The sequence below is a fragment of the Phyllobates terribilis genome, unplaced genomic scaffold (assembly GCF_046119375.1).
Source record: "Phyllobates terribilis strain yellow unplaced genomic scaffold, ASM4611937v1 Scaffold_5__5_contigs__length_657084704, whole genome shotgun sequence".
Taxonomy (NCBI): Eukaryota; Metazoa; Chordata; class Amphibia; order Anura; family Dendrobatidae; genus Phyllobates; species Phyllobates terribilis.
This window is the reverse complement of record NW_027362765.1, coordinates 33,609,065-33,631,461: the sequence shown is the minus strand read 5'-3', so window position 1 is coordinate 33,631,461 and position 22,397 is coordinate 33,609,065. Positions and strand designations below refer to the sequence as shown.

Here is a 22,397-nt window from a genome sequence, read left to right as displayed (position 1 = left end):
AAGAGGCTTACGGAGCGGAGCCGCGCGTGGAAGAGGCTTACGGAGCGGAGCCGCGCGTGTAAGAGGCTTACGGAGCGGAGCCGCGCGTGTAAGAGGATTACGGAGCGGAGCCGCGCGTGTAAGAGGCATACCGTGTGGAGCCACGTGTGTGCGAGGCGTGCGGAGCGTAGCCGTGTGTGAGGCGTGCGGAGCCGCGCGTGTAAGAGGCTTACGGAGCGGTGCCGCGCGTGTACGAGGCTTATGGAGCGGTGCCGCGCTTGTACGAGGCGTATGGAGCGGAGCCGCGCGTGTACGAGGTTTATGGAGCGGAGCCGGCCGTGTGCGAGACATATGGAGCGGAGCCATGCGTGTACGAGGCTTATTGAGCTGAACCGTGTGTGTACGACTTGTACAGAGCCGTGTGTACATTATTGTGTCACCTCCTTGTCACACCCAGTTTCCCCCTTACAGCCCCATTCCTCTGCCTTGAGCTCAGTCCCGGGGGTCCGGCGCTCTCTCTCTTATAGATTTGGGGCATCTGATAGACTCCATACTAAATAAGGAAGGAGTCACTGACTGTCGTGGCCCCTCCCCGGGCCGTGGCGATTGGTGACCTCCCCTTCGCTGCCCCTTACTGACCAGTGATCCTGAAGTTCCCGGAAGGGTCCAATAGAGCGGAAGGGACGGCTGCTACAAGCCGTCCCATGGATACATAAACACTGGGACATCCCACCTTCCCCCCTTTCTTTGTTGGTCCCGAAGCCGAACGTCGATATGGACAATCCTGGATCGGGTCAGATTGTTGAGGCCCTCCAGGCTGGGTTTGCACAGGGGGTCGAGCGCTGGTTACAGGCCCTAATGTATGGGCTCAGCGCTCATCCCCCTGGCCCCAGCTTTAAATCCCCGGATCACCCTGCCCCAGGCCCTCAACCTCTCATGGGACTATCTTGCTCTCCAGACCCAGTCCACTCTCCCCTTGGGCCCACTCACCCACTCCAGCAGGAGGAATTACCCACAGTTCGCCGATTCCCACACCTGGGACTTGGGGCTTCATTGCTGCCGCGGCCTGGCCCTGTCCCCCGTTCTTGCCCGGCCAATGTAGCCACACAGCAGCAGAGGTCTCAGGTGGCTGCGCGCCCTGGCGCTGGGGAGCTGGCGGCTGTTTTAAAGCGTCGTGCGCGTGCTGGCGTGGGGAGTGTGCGGCCGCGTCGGTCCGGCGGGCGCATGCCGGCAGGGGTGCTCAGCTGAGGCGGTGCGACGGGTGCTGGCCGGCGAGGTGCTGGGGGGTTTTGCGCAGCGGTCACGCGCAGGAACTGGGGAGCCGGCGCGCGACTCCTCTGGCTCGGATATGCTTCCTGGGGGAGGCGTGGCTAGAGAGCCGGAAGCACATCACATGACCCGGCAGGCCGCGCCCCCCAGTTCAGGATGCTGCGGGGCAGAGGAGGATGCTGCGGGGCAGAGGAGGAACCTGCTCCTCATGCGGCGGCGGGCCCTGTGCCTCACTCACAGCGGGCGCAGGGCTCCGCTGCACTAATACCTGAAGATGTGCTGTCTGCAGGGTCGGCGGCGGGCGCAGAGCAGATTCAGGGCTCCTGCCCGCCGCCGGCTCTGGGGACAGCACAGAGCCCATTGTTACCCACCCCCAAGACCACTCCTGTCCCACATCCCGCCGAGGAGCGTCCTGGAGAGCGGAGGTACAGCCGGCACTCCCGCCCTCCAGAGCGCTTTAGGCACAGCACCCCGCAGCCTCACAGAAGAAGCTGCCGTCCATATATTACTCAGTCCCCGCCCCCTCAACACACAGCAGGGGCTGTGGCAGAGCAGAGTTCCAGACAGGAATCCTCTGCTGGGGGCTGTGCTCTGCCTCCCCCCCAAACACCTCTAATAAAAATAACAGAAAAAGTTCCCAAAACAGAACACATGACATTACACAACCAGGGGACATAGCGGCCCCTGTTATCACCGCAGCCCATCTATCGCCCATTCCCGGTATCAATAATAATAATCTTTATTTTTATATAGCGCTAACATATTCCGCAGTGCTTTACATACATTATCGTTGCTGTCCCCATTGAGGCTCACAATCTAGATTCCTTATCAGTATGTCTTTGGAGTGTGGAAGGAAACCGGAGAACCTGGAGGAAACCCACGCAAACACAGGGAGAACATACAAACTCCTTGCAGATGTTGTCCTTGGTGGCATTTGAACCCAGGACCCCAGCGCTGCAAGGCTGCAGTGCTAACCACTGCGCCACCGTGCCGCCCCAGTGATACCCCCAATACCCCCCTGATGGACACTACACGCAGCTTAAATGCTTCAGCGCCCATCCTCGTCTCCTCCATGTATCCCTATAATAGCGCAGTGACGCACACGCTTGACACCGCTATAGCATCGCAGCGCCCATTTGATCATTTATCAGTTAATGTTCCCCGGACGCCCTCCAGCTGGCCACAAATAGCACCGACATGTCCCGGCGGGACGCTTGTAAATGGCGCAGAACCCCCCATACACCCTCAGGCACAGAGAGACTCCAGGCGTACTCGCTCCAGGCGAACTCGCTGTAGTTCGTCCTCCGACAGATCTACACCATCGAACACAAGTCACCGGCAAAGGAAGCGGTCTTATCAAACAAAGCAGAGATTGGCATCCCACAGGAGGGGTCGCAGGTCAAGGTCCTCAAGGTGGCGCTCACCATCCTCCATTTCAGAGATGTCGAGCGCATCGTCGAGCCCCAATAGCCGCCTGCACCGATCCCGTCCTCCGGGGGACAGAAATAGTACAATGGCACCCTCCAGAGCAGCTTACAGCCTGCACGATGCATCGATTTCACGCAGGTCTACGAGCAGAGGCATGCCGCTCACCCCGCTCGAGTCTGGTGCCGGAGTTCCTCCACACATCGGAGACCCTCCTCCAGCCGAAGGAATTGGTGAGTGCAATATGATGATAACTGAAATGGGAAATAGTAACACCAACTTAATAGCGGCCCTTAAGGCCCTGGTCGAACAACTCTCCATGCCACCAGTTGCAATACATAATTCTACGAAAACAACTCCACCATTAGCCAGCATACACAAGGACGCATTCTTTTGCGGGATAAGCCCACTAGGTTCACACATAGACGAGGAAACAAGAATTAAAATTTGGAATAATGACTACATTGACATTTGGTCACTAGTATCCATGGACCAACATACTACAGACAAAGAGAGAATGATAGCCGACAGTCCATTCGACAGAAACAGGCAAAAGGTCACAAAGACAATGAGTAACTGGTTACAGGCGTTTTCTGTGCTAGGTTGTATAATGGGCCAAAAGCATCCAGAACGCTGCTCGGAACTATTCATATACCAGGATACGGTGTATAACTTGTACAAAGCACACGGCGGTTCAGCATGGTGGCGCTACGACGAAGAGTTCCGGAGGCGGTTGGCTCTGCAACCACAGCTGGGCTGGGGGGTAAAAGCTACAGACGTATGGTTGCGACTAATGCTGTCACAGAAACACCATCCCTTTCCAACAATGGCTACTGGACAACCGGCAACAGCAGGCCAAAATTCAGTGGTCGTACGTAGACCAGGGGCCTGCTGGCAGTACAACGAGGGACATTGTCGCTTTTACGCCTTATGCAGATACAAGCATGAATGCTCAGCCTGTGGAGCAGCCCACCCTGCAGCGAGATGTTCTCGCCCCGCAAGCAAATTATCAATTAAACTCCCACAGTCAGAATCCAAGGACCCCAGTGAGCGTAAACGCGATGGGCCCCTGGCTAGACCAATATCCTAAGAAAGACGCAGCGGGGCAGTTACGTTTTGGTTTCACATACGTTTTTTTCATTCCCTTCAAACTTAATAAATCGTCCACCTTTGCAAATAACCTTAAATCTGCAAGAGAGCACCCCGAAATACTTAAGAAAAAAATACTAAAAGAAGTAGCCCTAGGCAGAGTAGCGGGCCCCTTCCCAACACAACCATTCAGTAACCTAAGAGTTTCCCCTCTGGGAATAATCCCCAAAAAAGAGCCAGGCTCATTCCGTCTAATCCATCATTTATCTTACCCGAAAGGAGAGTCTGTGAATGACGGTATTTCATCTGAAGACGCCTCAGTCTCCTACGTGTCATTCGACAGAGCAGTAATGTTAGTACGCGACGCGGGGCCCGGAGCGCTGCTCGCTAAATCAGATATAGAATCCGCCTTTCGCCTACTTCTGGTACACCCAGACTGCTACCACCTGTTGGGATGCCAAGTGGACAATGAATACTTCTACAACACTTGCCTCCCAATGGGTTGTTCTATATCCTGTTACTACTTTGAGCTATTCAGTGCTTTCCTAGAATGGGTGCTGAGGTACGAAACCGGCAGTAGGTCCGTCACACATTACCTAGATGACTTCCTATTCGTCGGACCCAAAAATTCAAATCAATGCCAATCATTACTCAACGAATTCACAAACATCTCGCGACGGTTTGGAGTCCCATTATGCCCAACAAAAACCATAGGCCCCACAACAAAGCTGTCGTTCTTAGGCATCGAAATCGACACCGCAGCAAGGTTGTTCCGCCTCCCAACGGAAAAAAATACAAAAAAGCACTACACCTCATTGAGGGATTTTGCGCAGCACGAAAAGTAACACTACAACAGATGCAAGTGTTACATGGTCTCCTCGTGTTTGCAAGCTGGGTGATGCCAGTCGGAAGGGTGTTTTCTCGTCACTTATCCCTCGCAACAAAACGTGCATTAAAACCAAGTCATAGAATCATTATCACCAGGCAGCTTCAGGCGGACTTAGAGGTGTGGAAAACCTTCTTACAATCATTCAACGGGCACACGCTATTTATGTCAGAGGAGCAGTCCAACATTGAATTAAGATTATTCACTGCGGCGGCAGAATCAGGCGGATATGCAGCGATACTAGATAACCAATGGTGCACAGGCTTATGGCCTCCGTATTGGTCTGAACAAGGGTTGACAAATAACCACACACTACTCGAACTCTTCTCAATAATGGTAGCAATAGAAATACGGAGCACCCACCTGGCGAACAAAAATATACGCTTCATAACAAGAAACACTAGCCTAGCGCACTGCATTAATAAGATGGCATCATCGTCTCTCCCAGTGCTAAGCCTACTACGCCGGCTAGCATTCCTGTGCCTAACACACAATATATGGGTCCGCGCGAGGCACGATGCTGAGGGGTCTAATGCTGCTGCTAACGCTTTATCACAATTCAATTGGCAGGTTTTCAGAGAGCTCCTCCCCAACGCACATCCGTCGGGCACCACTTGCCCCCAATCCCTCTGGGATATAGTGGCGAACAGCTGATGCCATTAATAAGAGCGTCAGTCGCCCCGTCGACGTGGCAAGCTTACGGTAAGGCATGGGAAGAGTGGACATGACTAGTAGCAGGCAGACGGGTTGACCAATGTGAACAAGCCAGGTTACAAGTCACCATAGAATTTCTTCACCAGCTAAGGATGAGGGGCATATCAGGGGCGTCAGCGCAGAGGTGGCTGACTGGAGTGGCATTTCACTTCCAACTACTGAATTGGGGAGATGTGACAAAGAGATTCATTATTACGCAAGCCTTAAAAGGATGGAAAAGGGCTCAGCCAAGTCAGGAGTGCAGACGTCCCGTGTCACTAAAACTGCTGTCACAAATCATATCCCTAACACCAGTAACATGCCACTCACAATTTGAAGCAACACTACTGTCTACTGCATTTGCTATCGCCTTCTTTGGGGTGCTACGCATAAGCAAATTAGTCCCTCAATCCAAAATCATCACCAGTGGAGGCTTATTACACCAGTACGTAGTCATAGCCAATAATGCAATACGCCTACGCATACGCAAATCCAAAACGGACCCAGCCGGCAGAGGCACTTGGGTGCTTTTACAACCCACTAACAGTACACTGTGTCCGGTAACAATAGTAAAAACATATACAGCCATCAGGCCACAAAGTAATTTCTTCCTATCACACATTGACGGAACTCCATTATCTAGATACCAGTTCCAATCTATATTTAATAAATGCCTAACATCAGCAGGGTACCACCCCAAAGATTACGGGACACACTCATTCCGCATAGGCGCAGCCACGGAAGCAGCCAGAGCAGGACTGTCAGAGACTGAAGTGCAGAGGATAGGGAGATGGCGATCCGCGTGTTTCACCAGATACATAAGACCGGACTTGTTATCCTAACGTTGTTTGTTTCTTTTACAGGTGACACAAAGCCAACAGTGTGGGTAATAGGCCACTCGTACATATACTGGGCAGAAAAAAGGGCGAAAGTCCGCCCGAGCGGGAGGAATATGGGGTTTCATAACACATATTTCAACTGGAGAGGTATTAGAGGTCTACGATGGCCACAGGTGCTAATGGAGGTGATCGAGATAGGGAGAGAAGCGACAGGTCCGGTCATATTAGTGATACACGCCGGGGGAAACGACCTCGGTTATTACAAGAGCGCAGAACTAATGGCAATAACGAAGCTAGACACTGAGCGCTTCAAATCATTTTTTAGAAAACTAACGATAGTATGGTCGGAGATGGTGCCGAGAGCGGTATGGCGAGGTGCGCGAGACATAACGGACAAGGCGGCTAATAAATATTCGGATGGCAAAATTTGTAAAAGAAATAGGTGGTGTAGTGATACGACATCGAGAGCTGGAAGGAGATAGAGCAGGCCTCATATGGCCCGATGGGGGTCACCTAACCGATATTGGACTGGACATATTCCTGTCAGGACTCCAGGACGGAGTGAAACAAGCGTTAATGATGATGGGTGGGGGTCTGAGTCCTGCCTACGAGTACGCAGGATCCTCCGTGGCCTGGAAATAGAAAGGACATGTTGAACAGTTACACTTGTTGGCCAACTTGCCGGTGTGGAGACACGGCATGCTGCAACAAGCGGAATTATTGTGGAATAAAATGCCTTTCTAATGGAATGAGTGTAAAGAGTTAATAAAGCTGTGACCGAGCCTCACCCATCCAGTTGTAAGAGTTACATTATTGTATTGTTAAAGGGGGGAGAGCGGTAGGGGGGCTGAGCGTTGGGGTTTGGTTTGGGGTCCTCACAGTCTTGGTAGAAGTCTCTCTTTCTTACTTTATTATAGTCTCTGCTGTGCTGGTTGTCATGGTGCTGGATGAGGTGAAGTTTATGTGTGGGGTCAGGAGGGGTTTACAGTGTGGATGTAGCAGAGCCGCGTGTGTACGAGGTGTACGGAGCGGAGCCGCGTGTGTGTACGAGGCGTACGGAGCGGAGCCGCGCGTGTACGAGGCGTACGGAGCGGAGCCACGCGTGTAGGGAGCAGAGCCGCGCGTGTACAAGGCGTAGGGAGCGGAGCCGTGCATGTACGAGGTGTACTGAGCGGAGCCGCACGTTTACGAGGCGTATGGAGCGGAGCCGCGCGTGTGCGAGGCGTACGGAGCTGAACCGTGTGTGTACGACTTGTACGGAGCCGTGTGTACATTATTGTGTCACCTCCTTGTCACACCCAGTTTCCCCCTTACAGCCCCATACCTCTGCCTTGAGCTCAGTCCCGGGGGTCCGGCACTCTCTCTCTTACAGATTTGGGGCATCTTGGTAGAAGTCTCTTTCTTACTTACACAGACTCTTGGTCACGGTTACAGCATTATTTGCTCTGCACTACGGGCACAATTACCCCGCGCCGCCTTTTCTACACAGTGTGGAATGTAACCTTTGATTTCTCTGCTTGGAGACAAATAGACCCCACACAGGAGGTGATTATGACCAGTCACCGGACGTCTACTATATGGGGCATTAGATTTTTGAATGTCCTCTTATTTTTTTAGGATGTTAGAAGGATTATAAGTTTTGAATGAAATTACCAAAGAGTTAATAAAGCTGTGACCGAGCCTCACCCATCCAGTTGTAAGAGTTACATTATTGTATTGTTAAAGGGGGGAGAGCGGTAGGGGGGCTGAGCCCCTCTGAAATTTCCAAAATGGATCTGTCTTTTTGTGACCAGTTCATCTTTGATGTGGCAATGTTTTAATTTTTTTTTTTAAATATTAACTTTTTTTTTTTAATAATTAATGATCTGAAAAATAATTTGAAAAGGGTTGATTTTTTTCCACTTTTAAACACTAGGAGGAGCAGCTGCTGAAGTTTTCCTAGTGTACGCCTAGATTTCTACAACTGAGTTCATAGCTCAGTGGTTAATGCACTGGCTTGTAAACAGAGTTTTGGGTTCTAGTCCCATCAGCAAACAGTGACTTTTTATTATTATTATTTCAGTTGTCAAAGTCACTTGTAAAAATCAGTTCTCAGACAGGGTAATTAGCCTCAAACTGACATCATTCTGATGTATGATTTTGATATCTGATCATATCCTAAAATGGACACTGTAGTGCAGAGACATTTTGTTGGTGACTGCAAAGTGACGCTGACATGTGGAAAATGTCACCGAGGGCGACTGTTAGTTGGTGCTGCTCGCTGTATCACATGCTAGGATTAGATATATGATCTTTATCATGCATTGGGATTAGATACAGGGCTCAGTGTAGTGTATCACACATGAAAGGATTCGGTACACTGCTCTGCTTGCTGTATCACACATGATTGGCATTAGATACGTGGCACTGTGGGCTGTATCACACATGATGGGATTAGATACATGACTCTGCTATGTCAGTGTAAGCCTCTTTCAGATGTCTGTAACGCAGAAACGTTTAAATGAAGCTTACACTGACATAGCAGAGCTCAGTCAGTGCTCAGAGCACAGCAGTGTGATGATTACACTGATGTTTTCGGACCACTGCGGTGGCAGTGATCTGCAGCCTGACATTGTACTACTAATCCCAGGCTACCGAGGTGTTCTCACTGCTGGAAGAAGTCACTTGTGCAGTCCTGGTCTCACTGATCAGAGCAGCGCTGACTTCTCCAGCGGTGAGAACAGCACGGCAGCTTGGCAGTAGCACAATGTAAGTGTCACATGAGGACAGAGAGATGCCTGTGTGCAATGCAAAGGGAGAGGTGGGAAAACAGGAAAAGGGGAGCTCTGATGACAGGAAGAGGGAGAAGATGGTGACCCCTAAACACTCACCTATTGCTGTATCCTGCACTCCCTATTACCTTAGACGAGTTCTCCCCCCATGCGCCGTCACGTGCCTAAGTCCTGGCTGACCCTGTGCTCAGCCCTGTATAGTGTAAAGAACTGTAAGGTGCTAGTCTTACTACTACAATAAGACAACACCGGGGAAGAGACAAACGGGAAAACCACAATAACAAATGGAACTCCACAGGTATCACAAGGCACACAGCAGTTTCTCCAGAGCAGTAAGGCACAGGATAGAAACTCTATAGCTGGCATAGGAGGAAGCTATGACAGGTTTAAATAAGGAAAGGGGAGTATTCCCAATAAGCTGCAGCTGACACAGGAGCCAATGGAAAACTCAGCTGAATATAAACAAGGAATTCTTAACCCCTTTCATACAACAAGAAACCAAAAACCTGTTTAAATCATGAATGGCCACGCAGATACCAAAGAGGACCTGTGATCAGCTAACCTCTTTGATCTTCTAATCCCAGACCCACCACAGGGTCCAGCAGGGTGTAGCACATTCATGACAGTCAGGCTGCTGATCCCCACCCTGATTCTCACCACATCTGCTGTCACGCTGAGCACTGTGACTGGTAATGGAGAAATTGTAGCTCGCAGCTGTGAACTACAAATAAATGGCTTCTGGCTCCGCCCAAGATGGCATGCCCAGGTCACAGCTGGAGGCAGCCACAGTGTCGGAGATGCGGTCAGACACGAACCACAGTCTCCTGTGCCCAGAGGCTGCAGTATTTGCGGTGCATAGGTGTCGTGCTCAGACACTTACACACCAGAAAATAAAAAACGGCCGCCTCCATTATCTGCAGAAAAAATTACATAAAAAATGTGAAAACAGTACATTTAATTTTGTATTAAAAATAATTGATTATATAATCAATAATTATTAATATAAAAATCACAGGATATTCCCTTTTAAGAGGTTGTCAGGTGCCTCTCCCACTGTAGAGGTGAGCAGCTCCAATAACGTTACAACCCCACACACATGCACGATGGTCAGGTAGTTATTTGGTATTGATGGCACATAGGTTTATGTATGAGCAGTGTGTAGGGGGGTCCGATGTTGAGTGGTAAATTTTAGTGGAAACGATAAAGGCTAGCACTTAACAAAATGGAAAGGCACGGTGCTAGTGAAGGGAGCCAGTGGTTCCGTCAGTAATAAAACATAAAAATCACTGCACACGTAGAGAGGTATGGTATGCTTTAAGTGAAACTTTATTTGAAGGGTGATGCTTGAGGCGACTAGTGGTAGTCACCTCAAGCATCACGCTTCAAATAAAGTTTCACCTAAAGTTTACCATACCTCTCTACGTGTGCAGTGATTTTTATGTTTTATTTATGAGTGGTAAATTTTGACAGTGTTAATAGAAGATTGAGGTCAGAGAGCGGGAGGGAAGAATTAGTAAAATCATTATCTGATCAGAGCTGGTAGAAGTACAGGACCAGTGTATTCCCGTCTTCATGAGCTGTAGAGTTAGTAGCTGTGAAAGGCCGAGAGAGGAGGTTAGAGATAAGATGAGTAGCAGATGGGGAGTGCAGATTAACAGTGGGGATGGTAAAGTCTTCGTGGTCTGCTATATAAGGTCCCATGAGCTCAGTAATAGGTATTTGTGATTTCCATTGTGTGCACAGCTGTTCTTTATTGTGATTGATGGTATGGTATAGACTTGGGTTGTCCCTGACCACTTTCTTCACTCTTCTCTCTGCCCTAACTCTCTGCCTATTTGACCATGTTTTCCATCTCCTGATTTGTTACTCTGACCTGCTGTTTTCTGACTGACTCGGCAGCGGTTGCTCACAGACACTGCACTGTAGCTCTGTACTCCATCCGTGGCATCCCAGAGGTTCCGCTATCCAAGTAGGCCTCGTATTAGAACATTTCCTTTCCTCAATTCTACAAACAACTTAAATGATTAATCTTGTTCCTCCATCCACCCCTCATGTTCAGCCTACTACAAAGCAGCGCAACAAAAGAAATAGTCAGAACTGATGCCCAAAAATGTATTAACTCCTCAGTTACATCTGCCACTCAGCATGTTGGGTGCTGGCTGATAAATAATAAAAAAGTGGAAAACATCTTTAACTAGTTTGATGCAGCAATCAGTAGAAACCATGTTGGAGTAACTACAAGTGATGAGCGAGCGTGTATTGCTAACCCTTTCGGCGAGCATGCTCGGGTGCTCTCTGAGTAACAAACAGGCAATCCCTGCATGTATCAGAGCTGTCTAACAGATGTGACACATTCACCCGCGGCGACACTAACATAGATGCCGGCACGCTGCAAATATTCGGCGAGCACCCGAACGTGCTCGCCAAAAGGGTTAACAATACACGCTCGCTCATCACTGGTAACTACAGTTTATTTTTCTTCTTTTCATAAATGAATAATACAAGCAAAGAAACTTTGTATTAGATCTTATCACAGAAAACTGAATTTTTTATCAGTCCTCGTGACACTGTCCACATGTCAGTATTACCTTGCAGTCAGCAACAAACTGAAGCTGTATTGTGATCCTAAACTTTATCCTCCAGGACAGTCCTCCCACACAGCATGAGGTCCCTCACATTCATCCACACAATAGGATGGCCCCCACACAGTGTGATGGCCCTACATAGAGTATAATGGCCCCTCACATTGCCCCCTAAACAGTATAATGGCCCTGACATAGGCGTCAAAATAGTATAATTGATCCCCACAAAGCCCTTCAAACAGTATAATTGACTGCCACCAGGCACCCCGTCATGGGTCCCATAGCAGCTTTGTGGTTTGCCACTATTACTGTTACTCCACAGACTGCAGTTAGACATGATGCTGAACACAAGAGTGAATTCATGGGGATGGTCTATAAGATTTCTGGAATTTATAAAATGCCGCTAGCTGAATATGGGGAAAATTATACTCTGTTAGTATGGGCAACTGGGAAAGGGATATTGGGCCCATTAGTGACAACCAATGGACAAGCATACTTGAGGCAATCAAATCTATATCCCTACTGGAACATTGCAGCCGGTCATAACTATAAATCATCCATAGGGGATATATGAACCCTGTGTTTCTCCACAAGGTCGGCATACGTACAGAGGCCAAAGGTCTGAAGAGCTTAGCGGAACCTGATGATCTTATACACATGCTGCGGGATTATAAATAGTTTTTGGAGTAAAGTTATTACAATTGTATAATCATAATAAGAAGGTTTAGTCAGAGACACCAAGGTATTTTATTACGGTTTTTAGAACTGACACTGGACACACAGTAAAACTGCGGTAGGACATTTATTGTTTCTTGCATATAAATTGAGAACATTTAGATGGATTCAGATGAACCCTCCTACAAAACGTGATAACAAATTCATTACTACAGGACTGTATGAGAAAATGATTTATTCTAAAAGAGCCAAAAATGAGAGAGTCTGGGCACCATGTCTGGATACTCCGGGCCTGGCCTCCAGAGTGTTAGTACTAGACGGGGTCTTTGTCCCTGGAGCTTCCAGACTCGGTATAATGAGACTCACTGATCTTGTTCATATAGAGAGTGTTTGAGTAAAATAGAAACTGCCTAAATATGAGGACCTTATCTGATCTATATGTCCTTGTACAAAGAACAATGGAGATAGCCCTATTCTTCTGTATAAAATATGTGCTGTTGCTGTAGCCCGAATATTTCTATACAGGAGTCTTTGTATAGATAATCTTATCCCAGTATTACAAATTGAGATAATTGAGATGGAGAGCAGGAGACATTTTAATTTACTTCAAATGGATCACACCAGACGTTCCAACAAAGAAGGAATGGATCATATTTGTTCCCTTGTCAAAGCCACCAGCAAAACGTGCGTCTGGAATCAGCTCCTGGTGTGAAGTCTGTACATACATGATGTATACTTATCTATGTTTACTTTTCATCTATTCATTTATTTGATTATGCATTGTTTCTTCTGGCAGTTTAGCACCGTTTGCTTATTATATTAATATCAATCAGGAATAGCACTATGCTTTTTATATCCATATTTATTTCCTGTGACCCCCTGGTGCAATAGTACTGAGCCACTATTAACATGCACTTTATAATTGTACATATATGAAATTGACATTTTGGATTTAGTATATAACATAATACCTCCACCAATGATGTTTATCATGTTTTAACAAATGGTTGTACATTATCCCCCTTTGTTGTTGTTGTATTTGGTTTTAAATATATTGATTCAATAAAGGCTTCTATTTTTTGGAATTTTATGGTTATGTATCTTATAGGTTTATATATGATAAATATTCAGTGCAGATGAAATATTGCATTTAATTTGCTTTTTAGATAACAGATGTATATAAGTAACTGCATATGTTTTAATTCAAAATGTAAGTTGGTTTTTTTTCTGTAAATATATTTATTAAAATTTTGTCAAAGATAAGATACAACAATCAGGAAAAATAATCAAGAAAAATAGTATACATATGAATACATATGAATTAACATTCAGGTATAATGCAACTTTATGAAGAAACAATCAAACTTGTAATCCAAGATATCTCAGATTGGACTCATCTTGCCCAAACACCACTTAGTAAATTTTAAACTAAACATTCTTAAATGGTGTAGGAAAAGGACAGTGAAGAGGAGATAAAGTCAGGTAAAGAGAAAGGAAAGGAAATAGAGACAAAAAGATTGGAAGTGGGGAAAAGGGGGGAGGGACTAAACCATCCTCGGTCCCAATTACCTTATATGGAGGTTATGAGGACTCACTTAACCAGTCCCGAAACTCTAAGCTCACCTTGAATGTCTTCCAAAGGAACCATGTTTGGCCCTGAACAGTCACAGAGTCGCTGTCTTGAGCCATCATCGACTCCATGCGGCCCAATCTATCCATTTCGGACACCCACTCAGCCGCAGATGGAACCCTCACCGCTCTCCAGTATTGGGGGATAATTGTTCTGGCCGCCACTAAGCAGAACCTCAGAATTCCTTTCTTTATGGTTGTTATAGACCCAGGAATCAATGAAAGGAGGGCAATTTGAGGGGATGGTTCACAGTGGACACCAGTCATCAAGCGAAAGGCATTAAAAACCGCACCCCAAAATGGACGCAGAAGCCTACAAGACCACCATATATGAACCATAGACCCTTCCTCATTGTTGCATCTCCAGCATGTATTCGGGATTGCAGGATTGAATTTATGGAGAAGCACAGGACACCTATACCAACGTGTTAAAATTTTATAATTTTTCTCTTGTGATCTGCAAGAGACAGAGATCTTGTGTGTAAGGGTAAAGATCTTCAAGCAATCAGCTTCAGAGAGGGTAGTCTGCAAGTCTCTCTCCCATGCTGTAATAAAGCTAGGGGTGTCAATAGATACTGTTTCCAGGATCAAATTATAAAGCAAGGAGACTGTGGGTAGGGCCCTCAGTAGACAGCATCATGTCCCCTAACTCCCCCACATCGGAGAGCCCAGAGAGCCTGTCCTCCACCTGTCCCAATCTCACCCGGTCATCAGACCTCCAACATAAAAACGTAGCCCTATCCACCGCTGGGGGGAAATCAATGTTGTCGAAGAGGGGGCTCAGTCTGCACGGTGTATTACTGAGTTTCAGTTTCCCCCGATTTCTATCCCAAAATCTCAGCACTATCTGCGTAAGTGGTGGAAAGTCTGAGATCGAGGGCCTAGAATTGGCACCACACCATGGTGCCCAATATAGAGAGCCAGGGGAGAGGAGTATTTCTATAGTCACCCACTGTTTGTGCAAGTCATTGTATCTCCAATCAACCAATCTAGACAAGAGAATAGCTTGATAGTATCGTTTGAAATTAGGGAGACCTGTGCCCCCCTGTGTCTTGGATCTAGTCAAAACCGAGAGCCTAATTCGGGGTCTACGAGCGCCCCAAACAAAACTACTGATAGCAGATTGTAAACGATTAAAGAAATAATCAGGTATTGCTATTGGGGCAGTTTGAAAAAGATAAAGGAAACGAGGGAGAATATCCATTTTAATAACGTTTATACGGCCGAACCATGAAAGCTAAGGTCTACTGTATTTTTTAAGATCCAAAAACGTTTTGTGTAAAAGTGGGACATAGTTCAATAAAAACAGGTCTATCCCATCTCTGGGGATCCAAACTCCCAGGTACTTTATTGCTTTATCCTCCCATTTAAATGGGAAGGAAGTTTGAAGTCTCCGAAATAAATCGTCAGGGAGAGATATATTTAGGGCCTCTGTCTTGGAATAGTTAACTTTAAAATTAGATAGTTCTCCAAACCGTTGGAACTCTCTCATCAGCACTGGGAAGGCAATGGTCGGATTAGTGATGTACATCAAAAGGTCATCTGCATAGATTTGACAATTTGAAATGATTCTGACCAACATTGACGCCTTTGATATCTGATGCGTTCCTCAGTGCTACCGCCAGATGCTCCATTGCAATGATGTAGAGTAAGGGAGAAAGAGGGCACCCCTGTCTTGTGCCATTAGCTATATGAAAAGGGGATGAGAAAATAGCATTAACTTTAAGTCTGGCTGTGGGACCCCGATATAGTGCCATAATCCTACCCAGCATGTCCGGACCCAACCCAAGTTGTGTCAAGGCAGACCTCAGAAAGCTCCACCCCAAGCGATCAAATGCCTTTTCTGCGTCAATAGATAATAGACATGCTGGGATCTTATGTTTATGCATATGGGAGGTAAGGAGCAATGTTTTTATAGTATTATCTCTAGCCTCTCTGCGGTATACAAAACCTGCCTGATCTCCATGAATAGAGCTAGGAAGTAGTGAGCTTAGTCTGTTTGCAATTGCTTTGGCATATACTTTTACATCTACATTAATTAGGGAGATAGGTCAATAATTTGCGCATACCAAGGGGTCCTTTCCTGGTTTGGGAATAACGACAATCGTGGCAGCTAAGGTTTGAGGGGCAAAATGGCAATTCTCAGAGATGGAATTGAAGAGCTTCGTCATAAATGATATTAAATTTGGTGCAAATAATTTATAAAAATTAGCCGGGAATCCATCCGGGCCGGGGCTTTTGCCATTTGCCAAAGACTTGACCGTATCCAGTACCTCCTGTTCCGAGAACGGGGTCTCAAGGGCCACCACTTCCTCAGATGGCAGAGGCGGAATCGGAGTGAAATTTACATAATCATCGACTCTTTCCTGGAAGTCGGACACGGCCATGTCTGCCAAAGGTCCCCTAAGGTTGTAAAGGGAGTTGTAATAATCCCTAAATGAGTCTGCAATCTCCAGAGGGGAATGAAGAGATTTACCTGATTTAGATTTAATGATGGGTATATATGTAGTAGGAATTCGAGGATGTAAAAATCGTGCTAAAGCTCTACCAGGTTTGTCTGAGTATTCATATAGATATCTACGGAAGCGGTCTCTCTGTCTCGCTGCTGCTGTATCTAACAATGAGCTCAAGTCAGTTCTAGCTTTCAACAGATTAATCATGACCTGTGGATTTTGTGATCCAACTCTAAAGACTGAATATGCGTCAGCAGATTAGTAATGGCAGAAGCCCTATCCTTCTTCAATCATGCCCCTTGTTGGATGAGTACTCCCCGTATGACTCCCTTTAGGGCCTCCCACTGAAATGGCAAAGCTGTGGGGTCATCTTTATGATTATTGGAGAAATCTGAGATGGCTGTCCTGATTGCCTCTTGGCAAGTGGGATCTTTAAGAAGCCCCGGGTGCAAGGACCAAGTCCACTCGCTCAATGAGAGTTCTAGTAATGTCAAGGAGAGTAAAACCGAGGCATGGTCTGACCAAATCATTGGGTCAATTTTTTGTCAACAGGTGAAACGAGAACAGTCTGTGACTAATTAAAAAATAATCTGTTCTGCAATATGAATCATGTACCGTGGAGAAAAAAGTATAGTCACGTGTGGAGGGGTGGGTCAGTCTCCAAACATCGACCAATCTAGATTCCGTTAGTTTAGCTCTCAGGCTCTCCAACTGGGAAGCGGGGATGGCCGACCTACCCGTAGATGAGTCCAGGACCCGATCCAGCGTGAAATTGAGGTCTCCTCCGACTATTACTGCACCCTCGGCGAATGCAGCAAGGTCGCTTAAGTATGCTTTACAAGTTCTAATCTGAACCTGGTTAGGGAGATAAAAGTTAGCGATGGTAAATACATCTCTGATAATTTTAATCTTTAGGAACAAATACCTTCCTTGCGTATCAGGTTTAGAGGCAAGTACTTGAGCCTGTAGCGACTTGTGTAGGGCAATACTGACCCCTTTAGATTTTGAGTCTGGGTTGCTGCTATGGAACCAATGTGAATAATATTTATGGTTGAGCGATGGTATCCGATCTCACCTAAAGTGTGTCTCCTGAAGAAGTAATATATGAACCCGTTTCTTATGCATATGGTAAAGTACCTGTGAGGTTTTTTCTGGGGTATTAAATCCTCTAATGTTCAGAGAAGAAAGTTTCAAAGTGGACATTGTGAATTAATACAAGAATCAGTGATGGGACCGAGTGGTGGTATGAGGGAAAGAGGTATTGGGTGTAGAAGAGTAAGCCCTTAAGAAAGAAGAAATGGAAGAAAAATCAGTAGGAAGATTAGAAAGGGCAGAATATGAATAAAAGGTTCAGACGGAGAAAGAAATTCCGTCTTATTAGACCACAGGTAGCTACCCCTATGGACTAAGATTAAACAGAGAAATCTCTGTAAGTAGTGTCAAAGACACACCCTAATTTGGGAGGTGACTGTACCCTAAAACACGAGCAATCAGCCAGGCCCCCACAGCAAATTAATTATACATTGTTAATTAATTTATGCAACTAAACAAATCCAGTGCCCCTGAATTATCCAAATTCCCTTTAACACTACATAAAACCAGAGGCAACTCAAAATGTAAGTTCTAACTTGCTTTCTCGTTTACTTATTTGTCATTACTTTGACTCTCGTGTGTTTTCTTGTACATTTTGTAAAAAAATACAAGTTTTTTTCCTGTGTGAGTTTTCCTTTGTGGTCAACAAAATATGATTTCCAAGTAAAGCATTTCCCATATTCTAGGTAGGAGAATGGTTTCGCCCTTTGTGAGATATTTGATGTTTAGTAAGACTTATTTTGTTGGTAAAATATTTCCCACATTCTGAACATGAAAATGGTTTCTCTCCTGTGTGGCTTCTCTGATGTGTAACCAAATTTGATTTCTTTGCAAAACATTTCCCACATTCTGAACATGAAAATGGTTTCTCCCCTGTGTGAGTTATCTGATGAGTAGCAAGACGTGATTTATATGCAAAATATTTACCACATTCTGAACATGAATATGGCTTATTCTCCAAGTGACTTCTCTGATGTGAAACAAGATACGATTTGTCTGCAAACCATTTTCCACATTCTGAACATGAAAATGGCTTCTCCCCTGTGTGAGTTATCTGATGTGTAACAAGATTTGATTTATCTGCAAAACATTTTTCGCATTGTGAACATGCAAATGGCTTCTCCCCTGTGTGAGTTATCTGATGTCTAACAAGATTTGATTTATCTGCAAAACATTTCTCACATTCTGAACATGAAAATGGCTTCTCCCCTGTGTGAGTTCTCTGATGTCTAACAAGATTTGAGTTATATGCAAAACATTTCCCACATTCTGAACATGAATATGGCTTCTCCCCTGCGTGAACTCTTTTTTGTCTAACATTCTCTAATTTCTGGTTAAAATATTTTCCACACTCTGAAGGAGAAAATCTTTTCTCCTCCATGTGAATTTTTGGATGTGTAACAAAAGATGTTTTAATGGAAAAACTTTTTTCATATTTTAAACTTGAAAACGGCTTGCTTGCTGTCAGAGCACTTTGATATTTAACACCTCTTTTGTGACTTTTATTTTTCTTAATAGTCTGTGATGAATCAGAAGATAGGACCTGTTTAAAAGGATCAAATGATAGATCTTTGCTGTGAACGGATGATGGTATATCTGGAATGGTGGCATAGATGTCAGTTGTATCTTGATTGATATTAAGGTTATCCGATTTAAAAACTGAAGATGCCAATTGTCCCTCTGATCTCATCGTACAGTCATCTGCCAGGAATAAAGATTATTTTTAAATATATTATGAATATATTATGATGAATTATATTTTTATAACATTTCTAAAAAAAAAAGTGCAAGTTATGTAGCAAAATTAAATTGTTTACTAAGACAAAAACAGTTAAAAATCTAACAGTAGACTTTGAAAAGCAACATGGCTTCCATAAACCAATCCAGCAAAATCTGTATTCCCAAAGCCAAATGTCCCCCTCGTTCATGAGCCTTATAGTGGGCCCAAAAACCGTTACTGTCCACATGGTTAGCATTTCAGTCGGGAAGAACCCACTTAAACATTTACAGTGTGCATTTAGACCTACAGATGACTGCCCATTCCTGCTAATACATGAGTGGCCAAATGACAAAAAAGTGAAAGAACTGGGAGCGCAGGTGGTCTTCTCATCCATCCTCCCGGTGGATGGCCATGGAACAAAGAGGTGGAACAAAATTCTACAGGTAAACAACTGTCTTCATCGATGGTGTTGTCAGCAAGGATTTGGATTTCTGGATAACGGAGTGAATTACCTATACGATAGACTACTTCCTAGAGATGGGCTGAACCTTACCAAGACTGGAAAACACATATTTAGAAGCCACCTTGCTACACTCATCAGGAGAGCTTTAAACTAGAACATTGTGGGAAGGGAAGCAATAAGCCAGAGAAAGCCATACAGTGAACAAATACCATTGAGAGCTCTGCTATTAGAAGTTGAAAGGAAGAACAAAGACAAAAAAATCAGAATAATAAAAATATTGGAGATCACAAACTAAGATGTTTCTATACAAATGCACATAGCATGGGCAAAAAACAAGGATAATTGGAGCTGCTAATGCAGGAAAAGAAATATGATGTCATTGGCATCACTGAAACTTGGTGGGACGATACACATGATTGGAATACAAGGCTAGAAGGATGCAACTTATTTGCAAGAAACAGACTAAATAAACAGGGAGGAAGTGTTGCATTGTATGTTAGAAAAGCGTATATCTCCACAGAGATTGAAGATTCAGGCTATGTGCCCACGTAGCGTTTATGCGCCGTTTTTACGGCCGCGAAAACGCTTGTAAAACAGTCTGCCATGCAAAGCAATGTGAATTCGGATGTGCTGTGCACATGATGCGCTAATTTGCACGCCGAATTCGCATTGCGTTGCAAAACGCAGCATGACCATTTCTACTGCGATTACGCTGCAAATTCGCGGCCATTGAGGAACATTGAAACGCAGCAAACCCGCAGGTGTATGTGGATTTGCTGCGTTTCAATTAAATTCAATGGCCGCGAATTTGCAGTGTAATCGCGGTGCGTATGGTACCCGGGATGAAGAGGAGACTACAACTCTTCATCCCGGCTACCACGTGGTTAAAAAAAGAAATAAAAAAGTTAAAAATAAACAAAACTTGTATATTTACCTCTCCGGCGGTCCCCGGTCTGCTCCCGGCCACATCCTCTCTCTTCGTCATCCCGCAGTGTACTGTCAGGACCTGCGGTTACGTCATTTAGTCACCTGATGGTCATGCGACCGCTGACGTAGGCGGTCAGGTGATGGTCGCGTGACCATCAGCTGACTAAATGACGTCACCGCAGGTCCTGACAGTACAATGCGGGACGCTGAAGAGAGAAGACGCGGCCGGGAGCAGACTGGAGGAGACCAGAGAGCAGACCGGGGGCCGCTGGAGAGGTGAATATACAGTTTTTTGTTTTTTTTTTAAAGTTTTAATTCTTTTTTTTTTACTATAGATGCTGCATTTAAAACATCTAAGTTGTTCACACATTATACAGTTATATGAAAAAGTTTGGGCACCCCTATTAATCTTAAGCTTAATGTTTTATAAAAATTGGTGTTTTTGCAACAGCTATTTCAGTTTTATATATGTAATAACTGTTGGACACAGTAATGTTTCTGCCTTGAAATGAGGTTTATTGTACTAACAGAAAATGTGCAATCTGCATTCAAACAAAATTTGACACGTGCATAAGTATGGGCACCTCACCAGAAAAGTGACATTAATATTTAGTAGATCCTCCTTTTGCAAAAATAACAGCCTCTAGTCGCTTCCTGTAGCTTTTAATGAGTTCCTGGATCCTGGATGAAGGTATTTTTGACCATTCCTCTTTACAAAACAATTCCAGTTCAGTTAAGTTTGATGGTCGCCGAGCATGGACAGCCCTCTTCAAATGATCCCACAGATGTTCAATGATATTCAGGTCTGGGGACTGAGATGGCCATTCCAGAACTTTGTAATTGTTCCTCTGCATGAATGCCTGAGTAGATTTGGAGCGGTGTTTTGGATCATTGTCTTGCTGAAAGATCCATCCCCTGCGTAACTTCAACTTTGTCACTGATTCTTGAACATTATTGTCAAGAATCTGCTGATACTGAGTGGAATCCATGCGTCCCTCAACTTTAACAAGATTCCCGGTGCCGGCATTGGCCACACAGCCCCAAAGCATGATGGAACCTCCACCAAATTTTACTGTGGGTAGCAAGTGTTTTTCTTGGAATGCTGTGTTTTTTTTCCGCCATGCATAATGCCTTTTTGTATGACCAAACAACTCAATCTTGGTTTCATCAGTCCACAGGACCTTCTTCCAAAAAGAAATTGGCTTCTCCAAATGTGCTTTTGCATACCTCAGCCGACTCTGTTTGTGGCGTGCTTGCAGAAACGGCTTCTTTCGCATCACTCTCCCATACAGCTTCTCCTTGTGCAAAGTGCATTGTATAGTTGACCGATGCACAGGGACACCATCTGCAGCAAGTTGATGCTGCAGCTCTCTGGAGGTGGTCTGAGGATTGTCCTTGACTGATCTCACCATTCTTCTTCTCTGCCTTTCTGATGTTTTTCTTGGCCTGCCAAGAACTGTCCCTGTGTTCTTCCATTTCCTTACTATGTTCCTCACAGTGGAAATTGACAGGTTAAATCTCTGAGACAGCTTTTTGTATCCTTCCCCTGAACAGCTATGTTGAATAATCTTTGTTTTCAGATCATTTGACAGTTGTTTTGAGGAGCCCATGATGCCACTCTTCAGAGGAGATTCAAACAGGAGAACAACTTGCAAGTGGCCACTTTAAGTAGCTTTTCTCATGATTGCATACACCTGGCTATGAAGTTCAAAGCTCAATGAGGTTACAAAACCAAAAAAAGTGCTTTAATAAGTCAGTAAAAAGTAGGTAGGAGTATTTAAAACAAGAAAATGATAAGGGTGCCCATACTTATGCACCTGTCAAATTTTGTTTGAATGCAGATTGCACATTTTCTGTTAGTACAATAAACCTCATTTCAAGGCAGAAACATTACTGTGTCCAACA

General features: G+C 45.3%; 1 protein-coding gene across 1 annotated transcript in view; it reads right to left on the bottom strand.

The window, feature by feature from the left end:
* Positions 1-22,397, bottom strand: part of LOC141271860 (uncharacterized) — a 66,809-nt gene that overhangs the window by 31,106 nt on the left and 13,306 nt on the right. Inside the window, exons 7-9 of the mRNA XM_073682054.1 lie at positions 18,087-19,083; positions 9,674-9,693; positions 4,206-4,208 (exon numbers count right to left, since the gene is read on the bottom strand). Of these exons, the coding sequence (XP_073538155.1) occupies positions 4,206-4,208; positions 9,674-9,693; positions 18,087-19,083 (1,020 nt within the window). The remainder of the gene's footprint in view (positions 1-4,205; positions 4,209-9,673; positions 9,694-18,086; positions 19,084-22,397) is intronic.